Source organism: Amaranthus tricolor, chromosome 9 (genome assembly GCF_026212465.1).
Source record: "Amaranthus tricolor cultivar Red isolate AtriRed21 chromosome 9, ASM2621246v1, whole genome shotgun sequence".
NCBI lineage: Eukaryota > Viridiplantae > Streptophyta > Magnoliopsida > Caryophyllales > Amaranthaceae > Amaranthus > Amaranthus tricolor.
Window position 1 is genome coordinate 5,062,951 of NC_080055.1, and position 15,000 is coordinate 5,077,950.

Consider the following 15,000-nt stretch of genomic DNA (forward strand, 5'->3'; position numbering starts at 1 on the left):
AGAGATAAAAATAAATATGGTGAGGTTGTATGTGAAATATGTGGATGAAATGAAATTGAAAGTTTGGTGGAAAAACTATTAATAAAGAGATATAAATAAATATTGTGAGGTAATAAGCGAAATATATGGATGAAATAAAATTGTAAGTTAAATGTCATTTGGTGGGAAAGCCAATATTAAAGAGATAAAAATAAATAATGTGAGGCACTAAATGAAATATGTGGATGAAATGAAATTGTAAGTTAAATGTCATTTGGCAGGGAGACTAATATTAAAGAGATAAAAATAAATTTTATGACATAATAAGCGAAATATATGAATGAAATGAAATTGTAAGTTAATTGTGTGAATGATAATTAAAAACGAATGTAAATTATAATTAAATTTAACGAGAGAAATAAAAAAAATGGGACAAATTTCTTGTACACATATACTTAGATGAAATAATATAAAATATTAATACGTTGTTTGTCGAGCCAATTGATGCAAACATCATTTTTTTCATGACTCTCTTCTACATCTCCTTCTTGTAGCATAGATAGTGAGATCAAAGGACCAATGGGAAGAATGGGTTTAAATTGCTCCATGGAGTTGACCAAGCTTTGTTCTATATCACAAAAAGAACTAGCAAATATCCATTTGTAATGGTTTAGGTTACTCATGGTTTTCATAACAACATTTAAGAAATGAGGGGGGCTACTTGGAAGGATAAAAGTTGGAAGATTCTCATTCTTAAGCAATGGTAATCCAAGAATTTCAATTTCATTATTTGGATCATCCAATGTAAGAAATTGGGATGGTGTTTTATGGTAATGATAATATATGCAATAAGTTGCACAAGATTGAACCCATAACATAGCACAAGGAAGGTTGTGTATGCATGCAACACTAGTAACCCAAGGTACAAAACAATTGTTAATAATTCATGTAAATCGTTTACCTTTGTCTTCAACGTTAAAAATTAGAGACGATAGGTTTTTCACACCATTCGTAGGAAGGTACTCTTCTAACAAGATACCTAGATTTGAGTCACAGTCAAGTCCATCATCTAAGCCATCATCAAAGAATTCAAAGTCAATGAAGGTTGCTCGGTTGGCGAACCCCTTATCTATATGTTCTCGAGCATGGCTAGTTGTGGCTAAGGTCACATGTATACCTTTTGAAGTGAGAAGTTTTGCAAAATGAACCATAGGGTTTATGTGACCATGGTAAAACAATGAGACCATTAAAACATGGCTTTCTTTAGGTTGAGCCATTTTTTTTAAACAATAAGAATTTAAGGTGGGTTATAATTGTATGTAGGGAGGGATTATATAGATTGTGAAAATGACCATCTTTTATTGAGGTAAACGTGGAAAAGCAAAGGGATAGACATGCATTAGATGTGAATATAGAAGATTTTACGGAGTAGTTACAATTTATGTATATATAATTAAGATATTATTTATTATATTTAAAATGATTCCTAAAATGATAATTAGTGCATCTTCTTTGATAAATTATTCCAAAAATATTTGATTGTTAAACAAACTATATTTATAATTTGGACAAAATCATGATCTTACACCATATGTAGAGGATTTTTTTTATGTAATTATAATGTGATACTTGTTTTCATATGATTTTTCAATGTAATAATCATGATTGATATCATATCGTAAGTGATAGAAGTGCTTAAACCAATTTGAAAAGATGAATCATATTTGTTTTTTATTTTAAATTCAAGCCATAACTGATAGAGATGTACGTGGTCTTCTAGACTATACATTCAATATCGGGCATTGAGAGCTAGCTATAACTTTACCAACTAAGTTATTTTTACTGATTTGGATTTATTATTTATTGATTTCTTCTTCGTCTAACTGATTTTTATTTTTAAAAAAGTTATAATTTTACAAAACCAATCAAGCTTATTCTTATTGAAATAAACTTTATTTTACTAATATAATGCACTTAAGATTAGAACTCATTCTCATTACTTTATTATTGTTAAACAAACTTATTTTATTAATATATATAATTCCAATTAGGTATGTTTCATATGCCTTATTGAGTAACAAATTAATTAAGAGTCAATAAATTTAAAACATTTCATATGATAGATTTGAATAAATTTCACATATCGTACACAAAATTTTTATAAAGGTTAAAAAAATTAATATGTAGTCTACTTTGCTTCACTTTTGATTTTATTCAAGTGAATTTAAGTAGTTATTTGGAATTATGACACGTTATATGTTGTTCATTTTAGAGAATTTATGTTGAGATAAGGACAATAAGTTCGTACATATACAATATATATTAAAAGTCCAAACAAAAATTGACGTAAATTAAAGGACATTGGAGTTATCGGATATTTGAGAATTTATGGAATTTGTTACGATGGAATCGGAGAAACTTGTGAATTACTTTTATAAATGAAAAACAGATTAGATTTTGTTTTGTTTGAAAGTGGTGTATGATATGAGGTATATTAGGAGTATTTTTGTGGTTAGTTAATTAAGAATTGAAAATTTAATTTGTTGTTAATTCATTAATTGTTGTGGTTATAATGAAATATGAAAATGTGATACATTATGATTGCTATAGAGGGATCTACTATTGTAAATATGGATAAATTACATAGACAATTTTGGTTGTAGAATGTGGTGAAATTTCTAACACTTGTTAACATATGTAACTTATTTGTCGAAATTTTAATGTTTTGGCTACGTTTTGGCCTTAAAATGTCTTAAAAATACTTAGGGGGTGTTTGGTTTGAGGAGTGGTAATGGAATGGATTGGAATTGGTTTAGAAGGTGTAATAGTAACAATTACCATTACTTTGTTTCTTGTTTGGTTTATCAATGAGAATGGAAACACATGCTTTACTTATTTGAATAGAAGCTTATAAGACTAAAGAGAGAAAAAGTTATCCAAGGAGATAGAGAGGGATGAGGTCCACAACCATGAGTGACAAAGAGGGAAAAAGGGAAGCAAAGATATGGATTACCAGAGATTGTAAGCACTAACTAATTGTTACCGTACGTTGAGCAGCGGAAACAAAGAAATCGATTCAGTTTGTTCCATGTAACGGATTGCGTTATCAAAACAGCAAAACAAACACTTAGAAAAAGAATGGATTACTTGAATCCGTTTCCAGCTTATATTTTTGCAAAAACAAACATGTACTTAGAGTTTTCTAAAAATTATGAAACTTGATCGCCAAAGATTTTGATATGTTTCGAAAGCAAGTTGAATTTTTAATTTGATGTGTATAGAGTGTTGAACCGGAATGTGCAGTAGCTAAATTAATAGTTTTTAATTAATCATGATAAGTTATGATTTGTGTTCATTTTGTGAAATCAACAGAAAAATAATATGATGATATATAGGATGTATTGTTTATGTTTGAGATTTAAAACACGTTCACATGTTCCTTATGTGTTTCCTTAGGACAACAATTTATGTAAGGTGTGTAACATGAAATTTTGTACTTCATAGCGTCCTTAACATGGATGACTTCAAACTCAAGCATTTCTTTAAAGTAGTCCTAGGAACAGTATTTTTCTTTCATATAGACCACAATCAATAAAACAAATGAACCGACATAGACTATGGTTTGTGCGTAAGGTAAAGAACAAAAGTGTAGAACAAAAGAGTAGAACTAAGTCAAACAGAAGAACTTCATTTCAGAAAATCACATAATGATGAAATACACACCATGAAAGTCAAACACAAGAAACAAGGCTTGTTTGATTATCTATACTAATTGGTGGGAATATGAATGATTCGTAGTGTAAAATTTTTGTGATATGTGTCATGCCATTCCCATGGTAATAAATTTTGATACTAAAAAGGTTTTTTATTCACAGTTTTTCATTACCACCTAATACCTCATATTCAAATGATAATACGTTGAAATGAATTTTATAAATAAAATGAGATTGTTGAAGGAGAATATATAAACATAATCAATAAATTTTTCAAAAGATAATCCTACCAAAATCACACTAATTTTCCATTATCTTATCCAACATTAAGTACGGATTGATAACTATGACACATAATAAAGCCCCAGCTTGATAACATTTTCGATCGAGTACACATGTTAATGCAGCAAAGCCACTGCCGCGGTTCATCAATGCTTGGTAATTGAAACTAAAATAAAAATGTTATTCTTTCCTCGTTCCAAATTACTTGCAACATTTGCATGGTATTACTATTTGTCAAAATTTCATTTACGTATTTATTTGTGCATAAGAAATAATATAATCATGTGGGATTTTGTTTGATTCGTCTTAAAGTCTAATTTTTATAAGTGTTGTCTAGCGGAAATAATGATATTTAGTATCGAATTATACCTTAAATAACGAGTAAAAAGTAATGTTACTAGTAATTTGGAACGGAGGAAGTAAATTTTAAGTCCCACATTGATAAAATTATAAAAAGGGCACGTAAGTGATGTCTAACACTTTTTGGATTGAGACTAGATTGCATTTTCAAATATCCAAAAAATAGTATATGGATTTCCAAATTCAAATCGATTCATCATCCGGTTTTATACACCCCTACTTTTAGCCATTGAAAGACCTTAAAGTCTCATATTTTTAAGAAAAGTTTATCTGTTAATGTAACATTTTTTAGGTTTGGTTAATTTTCCCCAGACACATGATTAGTAAGATTATTTTAATATAGTAAAAAATTAAGGAAAATTGTCAATGCTATCCATGTGTATTAGCACTTTATTTATGATATGCCTAAGTTTTTTGGATTCTCATGATACCCTGTATTATTCAACTTTTTTCAACTGTGACGTTATTGCTTTATCGCTAAAATATCATTAACTATTTACATTTTCCTTTATTCTTTAATTTAAAAAGCTTAAAACATTAGAAAAACAAGCGAAATTCCACATAATAGTAGCCAATTTTCATGAAAAGCCAGTGGTAGCACTTTTTTAAGAAAATTCCACATGGTAGCATCCAGTTTATGCACAAACTAATTGCCGCAACATTTTCTGTTAAGTTCTTGTTAAATTTCGTTTAATTCATCAATTTGTAAGTTTTTTCCACATGGTAGCATCCAATTTTTGTTTAATTCACAATTTTAACGTTTAATTCACCAATTTAATGTTTAATTCACTGTTTAATTCATTAACGCCCATAAATGTTGTAATAATTTTGTTTTCATTCAAATTGTTGGCATTATAAAGTTCAAAAGGTAAGTAGCCAAATACTAATACTAATACATATTTACTTCAAGCACTAGTACATATGTTCACAGGTCAAAAACTACTATTATCAAAGTTCAAAGTTGCATATCAATAGTTCAAAAGGTGCCTTCCAAGCACTAATACATATTTACTTAATTAGCACTAATACATATTTACTTCAAACGCTAGTACATATGTTCACAATTAAAAAACTACTATTATCAAAGTTCAAAGTTGCATATCTAGCACTAAGACGTATTTACATAACTATATTTAGGATGCTTTTGAAGATGACCGCGTAGAAATCGTCCTTTTACCCTTCTTTTGCTTAGCAGTCAATCCACCATTGCAAGTCTTCACATTGTGTCCAAACTCCTTGCATATACTACACTTCACTGTCTTAGACTTTTTCCCCTTTTGTTCTTCGTCTGCTTTCCTCTTTTTATTCTTTATAGGTCTTTCAATTACTCTCTTCATCATTGGTGGCTTAATTAGTGGGAACTGCATTTCTGGCCAATGCTCAGGGTCTGGAATAGATCTAATAATGCTTGCATATGCTTGCTTGTACATTTTGCAACTGTACCAATCACTGCAAAACCTTATGGGATCTTGGCTTGAATGTAGAATGGCCCTCACAGCATGCTTGCAAGGGATCCCAGTGATTTTCCATGCGTTGTACATGCATGTTCTATCATTTAAGCTCACAGACAAGGTTTACCATCTTTAATCTCATAAAATCCATCACCAGAATTAAAAGCCTTACATGTTCTTGAGTCTGAAATTAGGGACTTCACTCGCTTCACTATATTAGGACAAAAATCAGTGTTTATCCAGTTTTCACTCTTTTCCTTTCTTGTGGCCATTCTTACCATAGTTACCCTCCTTATACCTATCACACAAATGCACCTGATTCAACTTCATGGATTTCAATTTATAAAGCAAGAAATTTATGATTGACAACAAAAAAGTTTAAAGCATAAATTACCCTCAAGTAGTGTTAAAACAGGTTTGCACCTATCAACTCCAAGAGTTGCATTGAAGCTCTCAACAAAGTTTATTTTGTTCTCGTCACAACAAACATTAGGGTCAAATGCATACTTTTTCCATCTTGATTGATCTCCAATATCTGCAAGCCACTCCCTTGCCGTAGGGTTCACGTCGTTAATGGCTTTCATAGCTTTCTTGAACTTAAATAGAGAAGTGGCATTTACAGCCCTCCAAAATAGTGCATACATCAACGACCCTGGATATTTTTTTCTTCCAGTTTGCAAATAAATGCTTGCAGCAATATCTCCTCCCAGCAGTTGGCCATAGCTCATTCAAGGCTATCTCAATTCCTTGCACAAGTAATTTATGAGCATAATTATGTATAAATAAGTGCTAAGGTTATAAATGAATAACTCAACTTTTGTCTATCAGATATGATGGTCCAATCATCACCTCTACCACTATCCTTTAGTATGTTCTTCAAGTGCCACACAAAAAATTTCCATGTTTCTTGATCTTCACCAGAAACAATAGCTCAAGCAATAGGAAATAGATGATTATTACCATCTTGAGCAATAGCTGAAGGAGTGTGCCTCCATATTATCCTTGAGATGTGCACCATCAACCCCAATTAAACCTCTACAACCCTTGACTAATCCACTAATTGTAGCTCCAAAAGAAATGAAAATGCTAGTGAATGTCAAAGGCCTTTCAATGGAGTCTTTTGCTTCCCATGCACAAATAGCAACAGAGCCCTAATTAGTTTGCTTCACCATCTCTGCATAACCAGGTAAGAAGCCATAACTCTCATCATGTGCTCCGTATCTCTTTCAATGCCAATGTCCTCATTTTATACAATGTGCTAGTCTTCAAACTCACCCCAAACCTAGACTCCAATAGTTCATTTAAAGTCCTCCCAGAGATGTCATTGTTTGCCCTAATGTCATCCATTAGCTTAGTAGCTGCCCATTTTATAGTGACAAGGCTATTATGTGTTTCTAGGGCTCTACAGTTATGTTCAGGATTTTCAATCTTTTTTATAGCCCATGTAGTGCACTCAGGTAATCTACTAGCATGAAGTCTCCATCCACAACCCGCATCCAAACAAGCTACAACGTATACCTTGTTGTTTGCCCTCTCTACCAAGAAGTCAAAACCACACTGTATTGCATAATCCTTAACAACTTCCCTTATGTGGTGCTTATCAGTGAAAATCTGCCATGGTGCAAGGTTAATATTGCCCCAACCCCTATCCACATACATCTCACCATTTTGAAAAAGCCTTTGGATGTAGTTACTTTCATTATCATTTTCAACTACGTGATTACCCCATAATGGATCCTCAAATGGTTCATAACTATCATCCACATACTCTAAGTTTCCATCATAACTTAACTCATCATCAATATAGTCGTCATCATCATCATCTTCATTGTCAGTCTCTGATGGACTATAATCATCATCTTCACAGTCAGATGGACAACCCTCATCACCATCAACCTCAATTTGTTGACTCTAACTAACAACCCTCCTCTTCTTACGCTTTGTTTCCACACTAATAGAAGGTTGAGAAGGATGGGAAGGTTGTGAAAGCTGTGAAGACTGTGAGCTTGCTTTCACCAAAATGCCCTTCCTAACAGCAGTGGTCGGTGGAATTTTTTTAGTGGAAGCTTTAGAGGACTTAGAAGAAATAGTCAAAGGTATTTGACTAGGAATTTCACTTCTTTGCAATGGTGAATCTTTAATGGGAGTATTTTCAAAAGTTTTCAATGATGACTCTACTTCCATGTCATGCCACTTATCTTGTGTAGCATTCATCACAGCAATGCCATGTTGAACCTCATTGTAGTCATTCAAAGGGAACGTTATCTCAAACTCTTGCAAATCCGTTCTCCTAATTGGCAATTTCTCTTTTGCGGGAATGATTTTAAGTGGTACAGTGTTTTGTGACGCTTGCAAATCCCTAAGACTCCTAACCAATTTCATGAGACTACTTTCCTCTTCAAGTGCACCAACTCAAATAAAAATCATTCCATTGTCATTGAACCTCTCAAACATGGTTATTAGGTCTTGATCACAATTCAGTTTAACATGATTCATCTTCCAGATATACACAAATGAGGGATTTTTAGGTATAAGCTTGTTAGTTTTAATGCACTCATCTTCCCAATCCATTACCAAATCCAACAAAGTTACTTTATCCTTATTATCTACATCCAAGTCTACTTCAACACACGACCTTTTAAAATGTAGGACCACATGTTTAGGCATTTTGCAATTTTAAAATGGGAATTGTAAGAAAATATGGAAGAAAAACAAAAAGCCCTAATTCCAATTATGGGGATCCAATCAACAAATCAACAATTCAAAAAGCCCTAATTCATTATTGAATTCAAACCTCAAGTTCATTGAAACTTTTATCCTCAAGTTCATTGACATTTTTATGGAAGAAAAACAAAAAAAAACTAACAAATCAACACAAAAAAACATAATTCTAATTAACAAATCACCAAAAGAAGAATTGAGTAAGCTTAACAAACACAATTCCAAACAAATTAATGGTCTTTGCACTTGAAATCCCTTTCACTTGGAGCAGCTTTGAAAGTACGAGTACTTAGAGAAAGGATTAGCAGGTGTATTTGTGGCTCATCTAAAAGAACTTAATGCACCATTCCATGAGGCTCCTGATAAGATTGGATGGTTTCTGACAACAAAAGTTGCAGCCAAGTCATGGTTGGAGTCTTGAAAGTCTCTCGGTTTAGTCTATGGTTAGTCTTTAACTGCTGTTGGAGAGGAATTTTGCCAGTAATTTCAACAAACACAATAAACCAACACAATACCTAATCAACCTATCAGCTCTATGGAAGAAAAAATAAAATAACAGCAGCATTTTGTCAGTAATTCAAAGAAGAAGAATGTACTAGTGTTCAAGAAATTCGAAGGTAATTGTCAAAACCCTAAATTCTACATGTATTCATTTGCAACAAACACAGAAAAGGAAGAAGGAAGAAAGGTACCTGTGAAATCGCAGAGATGGCCGATAGTGCAGCTGTGTTCGCGGAGGTAGCCGGTGAAATCGAAGAAGAAATATGCCTGGTGAAATCGCAGTGAAATCAAAGAAGGAGGAAGGAGCAATGAATGAACATGGCAGAGAAGCAGTCTAATTTTGAAATTATATGGGTATAACGGTCAACAAATGTTTTTGTACGTTTAAGGCCATGGAAAACTTATATGCAAGAGTTGGAAGCTACCATGTGGAATTTTCTTAAAATAGTGCTAGCACTGGCATTTCATGAAAGTTCGATGCTACCATGTCAAATTTCCCAAAAAATAAACCAAACTCGCCTCATGTCCTCCACTTCTTATTTCCATATGCTCTTTCTTCAATTTCTTATGAAGAAAAACATGACATAATTAAGACAACCATTTATCATAATCTTCTTCAAAACCCAATGATAAAGAAGTTTGCGGGGTTAGTAACTAAAGTTATCAAATCATGATGTAAATTTTCAAAATCCCTACTTATGAGTTCAAATAATTGCAAACGAGTTTTTTTTCTTTACCAAACCACAACTTTTCAAGAGCTTTTTCTAATAATCTATGAAAATCCCCTATTGAAAGTAGTCTTTGATATGAAAAATATAAAGTGAATTTTAGGAATGAAATGGGAAAATATAGTTCCTGACTTTAGTTTCTAAAAGTGAAGAACTCAATAAAGAAATGATTATGTGATTAGCAAAATTTGTTGTGGTGGTTGGTCTAGACAAGTTTGGTGGTTTGATTGATGTTGGTCAGAGGAGAAAACGGGGTGGTATGGTGGATGGTGGCTGGGCTAGGATAAGGCCTGAGGTGGGATGGGGGTTGTAGTGGGAAGGTTGGAGAGAGGTGGTGGGATGAGTTAGAGTTTCTTTTTTTTTAATTTTTTTTTCAGTTTTTAAAATTACAAAACACAAAATGAAAATAAGAAAACACCACATAGTAGCATCGAACTTTCATGAAACACCAGTGGCAGTTGTAAGAATTTTCCACATGGTAGCATCTAGTTTATACCTTATCTAACTATCGTAGTATTTTCTGTTAAATTCTTGTCAATTTTCGTTCAATTCACCATTTTGACGTTTCTACCCTTTTTAAGTGTTGGTTGTTGTCTTTATAATTTTCCCTAAACATTTGAGAGCATTGATGAGTTAAATGGCGAATTAAACGTCAAAATGGTAAAGTAAACATTTGAGAGGATAGAAATGGTTTAGGGAAAAATTATAAAGACAACAACCAACACTTATAAGGGTAGAAATGTCGAAATGATGAATTAAATGAGATTGACAAGAATTTAACGGAAGATGCTACGACAGTTAGATAAGGCATAAACTGGATGCTACCATGTGGAAATATCTTACAAAAGTGCTATCACTGGCATTTCATTAAAGTTCGATACTACCATGTAGAATTTCCCATGAAAATAATAACGATTTCTTTTCAAAAAAAAGTAGTAAAGTTACAATCGAAAAAAATTAAATAGTACGTATCAATGAAAATCCCAAAAACTTAAAAGTATTATTATTATTATTATTATTATTATTATTATTATTATTATTATTATTATTATTATTATATATATGTGTATAATATATATATATATATATATATATATATATATATATATATATATATAATATAATATTATATATATATATATATATGTATATATATATACATATATATATATATATATATATATATATATATATATATATATATATATATATATACACACACATATATATATATATATATATATATATATATATATATATATATATATATATATATATATATATATATATATATATACATATATATATATATATATATACATATATATATATATATATACATATATATATATATATATACATATATATATACATATATATATATATATATATATATATATATATATATATATACATACATATATATATATATATACATATATATATATATATACATATATATATATATATATATATATATACATATATATATATATATATATATATATACATATATATATATATATATATATATATATATATATATATATATATATATATATATATATATATATATATATATATATATATATATATACATATATATATATATATATATATATATATATACATATATATATATATATATATATATATATATATATATATATATATATATATATATATATATATATATATATATATATATATATAAGAATCATCGAAGACCCAAATTTCCCTATCAAGGTGCCTTTGATTACGAGAGACACAACCCAGAACCATACCGCGGAAGGCGAACAGTCACCTACCCGAACTTGATTCCTCTGCATCATAGTCCTGCTGATGAACGTGTTGGTGGTAATCGGGGAGAACCCACTCTCCTCTGGAGGTCTGGACCCCGGGAGCCTAACCGTCCTTCTGGCGGTGCCTCCAAGAATGTAACATTCTCCCTTTTCGTGGATTGTATTCCTCCGGAGGTATCCTCTGCTTGGCTCAGAACCATCTTCAATCGAGCTGGAATTGTGGTTGATGCATTCATCTCTCGGAAGGTCAGGAAATCTAGACTGATCCCTTCAGCTTCGTCAGATTCAACAAAATTCAAGAGGCGAAGAATGCAATTAAGAAATTCAATGGCTGGATTGTTCAAGGTGCAAAATTGCGTATCCATGGCAAGATATAGCAAAGGAGGCTCCGCCATCTACAAACAGAAACCTGTAGCCGAGAAACAAGGAGCTGGAATTAGTAGAATCATTAACCCAGCCCTCAGAGACAATCGAAAGTACCCTGAGGTTTTATTGGGGGTGCGAAAGCAGAACCCCAGGTCGAACAAGGAGGAGCAAGGCAAGATTATACCCATATGCTTCTCCCTCAATGTGCCTGAAAATAAAAAAACAGCAGAGTTCCTCGAACGGGCTGTTATTGCTCAAAACACAGAGCCCCTTAACCTCCCTCGTATTCAGACTAAAGTCACCGTCATGGCTGCCTCTGTCCTGGGTATGTATTTCCTCTCCCCCACTAAAATTCTTATTGTTTTTCCCTGTAAACAAACTGCCACTAATGCTGTGTCGACGAATAGCCCCCTGTGGGAATTGTTTGATGATATTAGAACTTGGTCCGAAGGTGAACTATTTGATGATAGGCTTGTATGGATTCATTGTATCGGTATCCACCCTGTTTGCTGGTCTTTGGACAATATGAGGAGGATTGGTGAAAAGTGGGGACATGTTTTGCATATTGAGAACAGTGTAGGTAGTGTCGATAGCCTCACTTCTGCCCGAATGCTTATTAGAACTAAGGCCCAAAATAAAATTGACACTCGAATTAAACTCTTCTTTGATCATGGTAGTTGCGATGTATGGGTGAAGGAGAGCAATGGTGTCAGGGACTGTCCACAAACATGGATTGAAATCAATGAATGTAGTGTGGAGGAGAATGGAAACTTACTCGCTGTGCAGGTGGAACAGAAGCTGCCTTCTGCTACGACAGAATCAGAGTACCGTCCCCCTATACAGCCTGACCGTATCCTGGATCCCCTAATAGCTGATTTGATCAATAGGTCCAGCTCTTCTGTGGAGAAAGTGTGGGTCGATCCCATTGTCATAGATCAAACTGCAAAATGGATTATGGTCGTCTCGCCCCCCCCCCCCCCCCCCCCCCCCTTGTGAATACACCCCTCTGCTATGTAGTAAAACATCCAGACCACGTGGGCGACCTCGAAAGTCTGCGCTCCAATCAATTTGCCCTCAAAATCCACCGATAAACAGCATGCTTGAAGCCCAGAAAACGTGGGATACCGCAAAATTAGTTGGTATCTCATCAAATGACGAAAGTGCAGTTGTATCGGGTCTCAGGAAATCAAAAAGAATCATGCTCTTGGAGGGGAAAACTGCATAATTACCCCTCTTTATTGGTGTATCTTGCTTATCTGGGTTTAAATGAATTGCCTATTTTGGAATATTCGTGGTATTGAAAAAGGCGAGAAAATCTTACCTATTAGAACGCTAGTGGAAAAAAAGAAAGTTTTATTTATGGGTCTTGTGGAGACTAAACATAAAAGATCTGTTCGAAATAGGATGAAGAGGATGTGGGGTAATGATGATTATGATATCTGTGAAGTCTATGAATCTGAAACGAACGAGGGTGGTGTGATTGCGGTGTGGGATAAACAAACATTCGTTTCCTCAATTAAACACATGGGAAGTCGATGGATCCTTATTGAAGGTTGTATGAAGAAGAATAATTTTGAATGTTGTGTGGGTGTCATTTATGGGCATAATGATAGAATGGGAATACGTGCTATGTTTGAAGAGCTTAAACAGAGAGTGGTTAGTATCAACAAACCAATACTGCTGCTTGGTGATTTCAATGTCACATTACACGAAGGGGAAAGAACCGGACCCTTCAGATGCGACCGTAGCATGAATGATTTCTCGGAATGGATTACAGATTTGAGATTGCTTGATTTACCCTTACAGGGACTGAAATTTACCTGGAGAAGAAATGAATCAAAAAGTAGACTTGATAGAGCTCTATGTTGCCACACATGGCTCAGCTCCTTCCCGCATCTGAGGCTATAGGGCCTGAATAGAAGCTTCTCCGATCATAACCCTCTACTCATATCAATGGAAGTTTACAAAAACTGGGGCCCAAAACCCTTTAGGTGTTACGACGCTTGGTTCTTGAACCCGAAATTTAAAGGCTTCCTAGTTGATGAATGGCGCAATATCCCGAACATGCCCCTACACAACAAACTCAAGATCCTCAAGTCGCCCCTCAAAGCTTGGCGCTCAGCAAATTTTGATCACATGGATAACAGAATTGCAGATTTTGAAGCTGTTATCCATGACCTTGAACGAAAAAGTGATTCCAGAATGCTGGATAATATGGAAAAGGCTAGACTGAATGCAGCTAATAGCTCCCTCCATCAGTGGCTCATCAGAAGACAAAGAATCTGGAGACAAAGAGCTCAATCATATGGCTTCAACTTAAAAGATCACAATACAAAATTCTTTCAAGCCTCCCCTCTTTACAAAAAAAAAAGAAAGAGATCAGCCAGTTAAAAATCAACGGCAGGAGAATCCGAGGGGTGGAAAATCTCAAAGAAGAAACCAAAAATTATTTTGCCCAGAGATTTGCTCAAGATCATGTCCAAAAGTTTGACTTAAATATGGAAAACCACCCGAAAATCACAGAAGCACAGGCAATCTTCCTTGAAACAACCCCTTCGAGAGAGGAAGTCAAAGCAGCAGTCTGGGCAAGCGGGATCGACAAAGCTCCGGGTTTCGATGGCTTTATTTCAAATTCATCAGGGAAATGTGGGAAGAAATTAAGGAAGAAATCTACGAGTCTGTTATGGACTTTTTCATTGGTGGCCATTCGATTCGACACTTGAACATCACCTGGGTTACATTGATACCAAAGGTTGAAAACCCCACATCCATTAAGGAGTTTAGGCCAATCAGTATGGTTGGTGCCATCTACAAGATTATTTCCAAAATTCTATCTTCCCGCCTCAAAGAGGTTATTGCCCCTCTCATCGATGAATCACAAAGTGCTTTCGTCGGGAACAGGCAGATACTGGATGGTGTGTTGATTGCAAATGAATCCCTGCGTTGGTTAAAAAATAAGAAAATCCATGGAACCTTGATCAAACTCGATTTTCAAAAGGCATATGATTCTGTGAACTTGTCATTTTTGGAACTCATCATGGAAAAGCTAGGCTTCGGGCGGAAATGGATTAGATGGATTATAAACTGTGTCTGCACT

General features: G+C 33.5%; 2 protein-coding genes and 1 pseudogene across 2 annotated transcripts; 1 reads left to right on the top strand and 2 right to left on the bottom strand.

The window, feature by feature from the left end:
• The window catches only part of LOC130823197 (UDP-glycosyltransferase 84B2-like), a 3,251-nt pseudogene extending 1,995 nt beyond the window's left edge, over positions 1–1,256 (bottom strand).
• A 4,211-nt stretch (positions 1,257–5,467) lies between these two features.
• Positions 5,468–5,875, bottom strand: LOC130823198 (uncharacterized). Its single transcript, XM_057687831.1, has one exon. It carries the CDS (start codon positions 5,873–5,875, stop codon positions 5,468–5,470), a length of 408 nt encoding a protein of 135 aa, XP_057543814.1.
• A 7,294-nt stretch (positions 5,876–13,169) lies between these two features.
• Positions 13,170–13,811, top strand: LOC130823199 (uncharacterized). Its single transcript, XM_057687832.1, has one exon. It carries the CDS (start codon positions 13,170–13,172, stop codon positions 13,809–13,811), a length of 642 nt encoding a protein of 213 aa, XP_057543815.1.
• Positions 13,812–15,000: the final 1,189 nt, after the last annotated feature.

Excerpts from the sequence above, each read along its gene's own strand:
- LOC130823198 (XM_057687831.1), bottom strand. The coding sequence starts at position 5,875 with ATGTACAACGCATGGAAAATCACTGGGATCCCTTGCAAGCATGCTGTG.
- LOC130823199 (XM_057687832.1), top strand. The coding sequence starts at position 13,170 with ATGAATTGCCTATTTTGGAATATTCGTGGTATTGAAAAAGGCGAGAAA.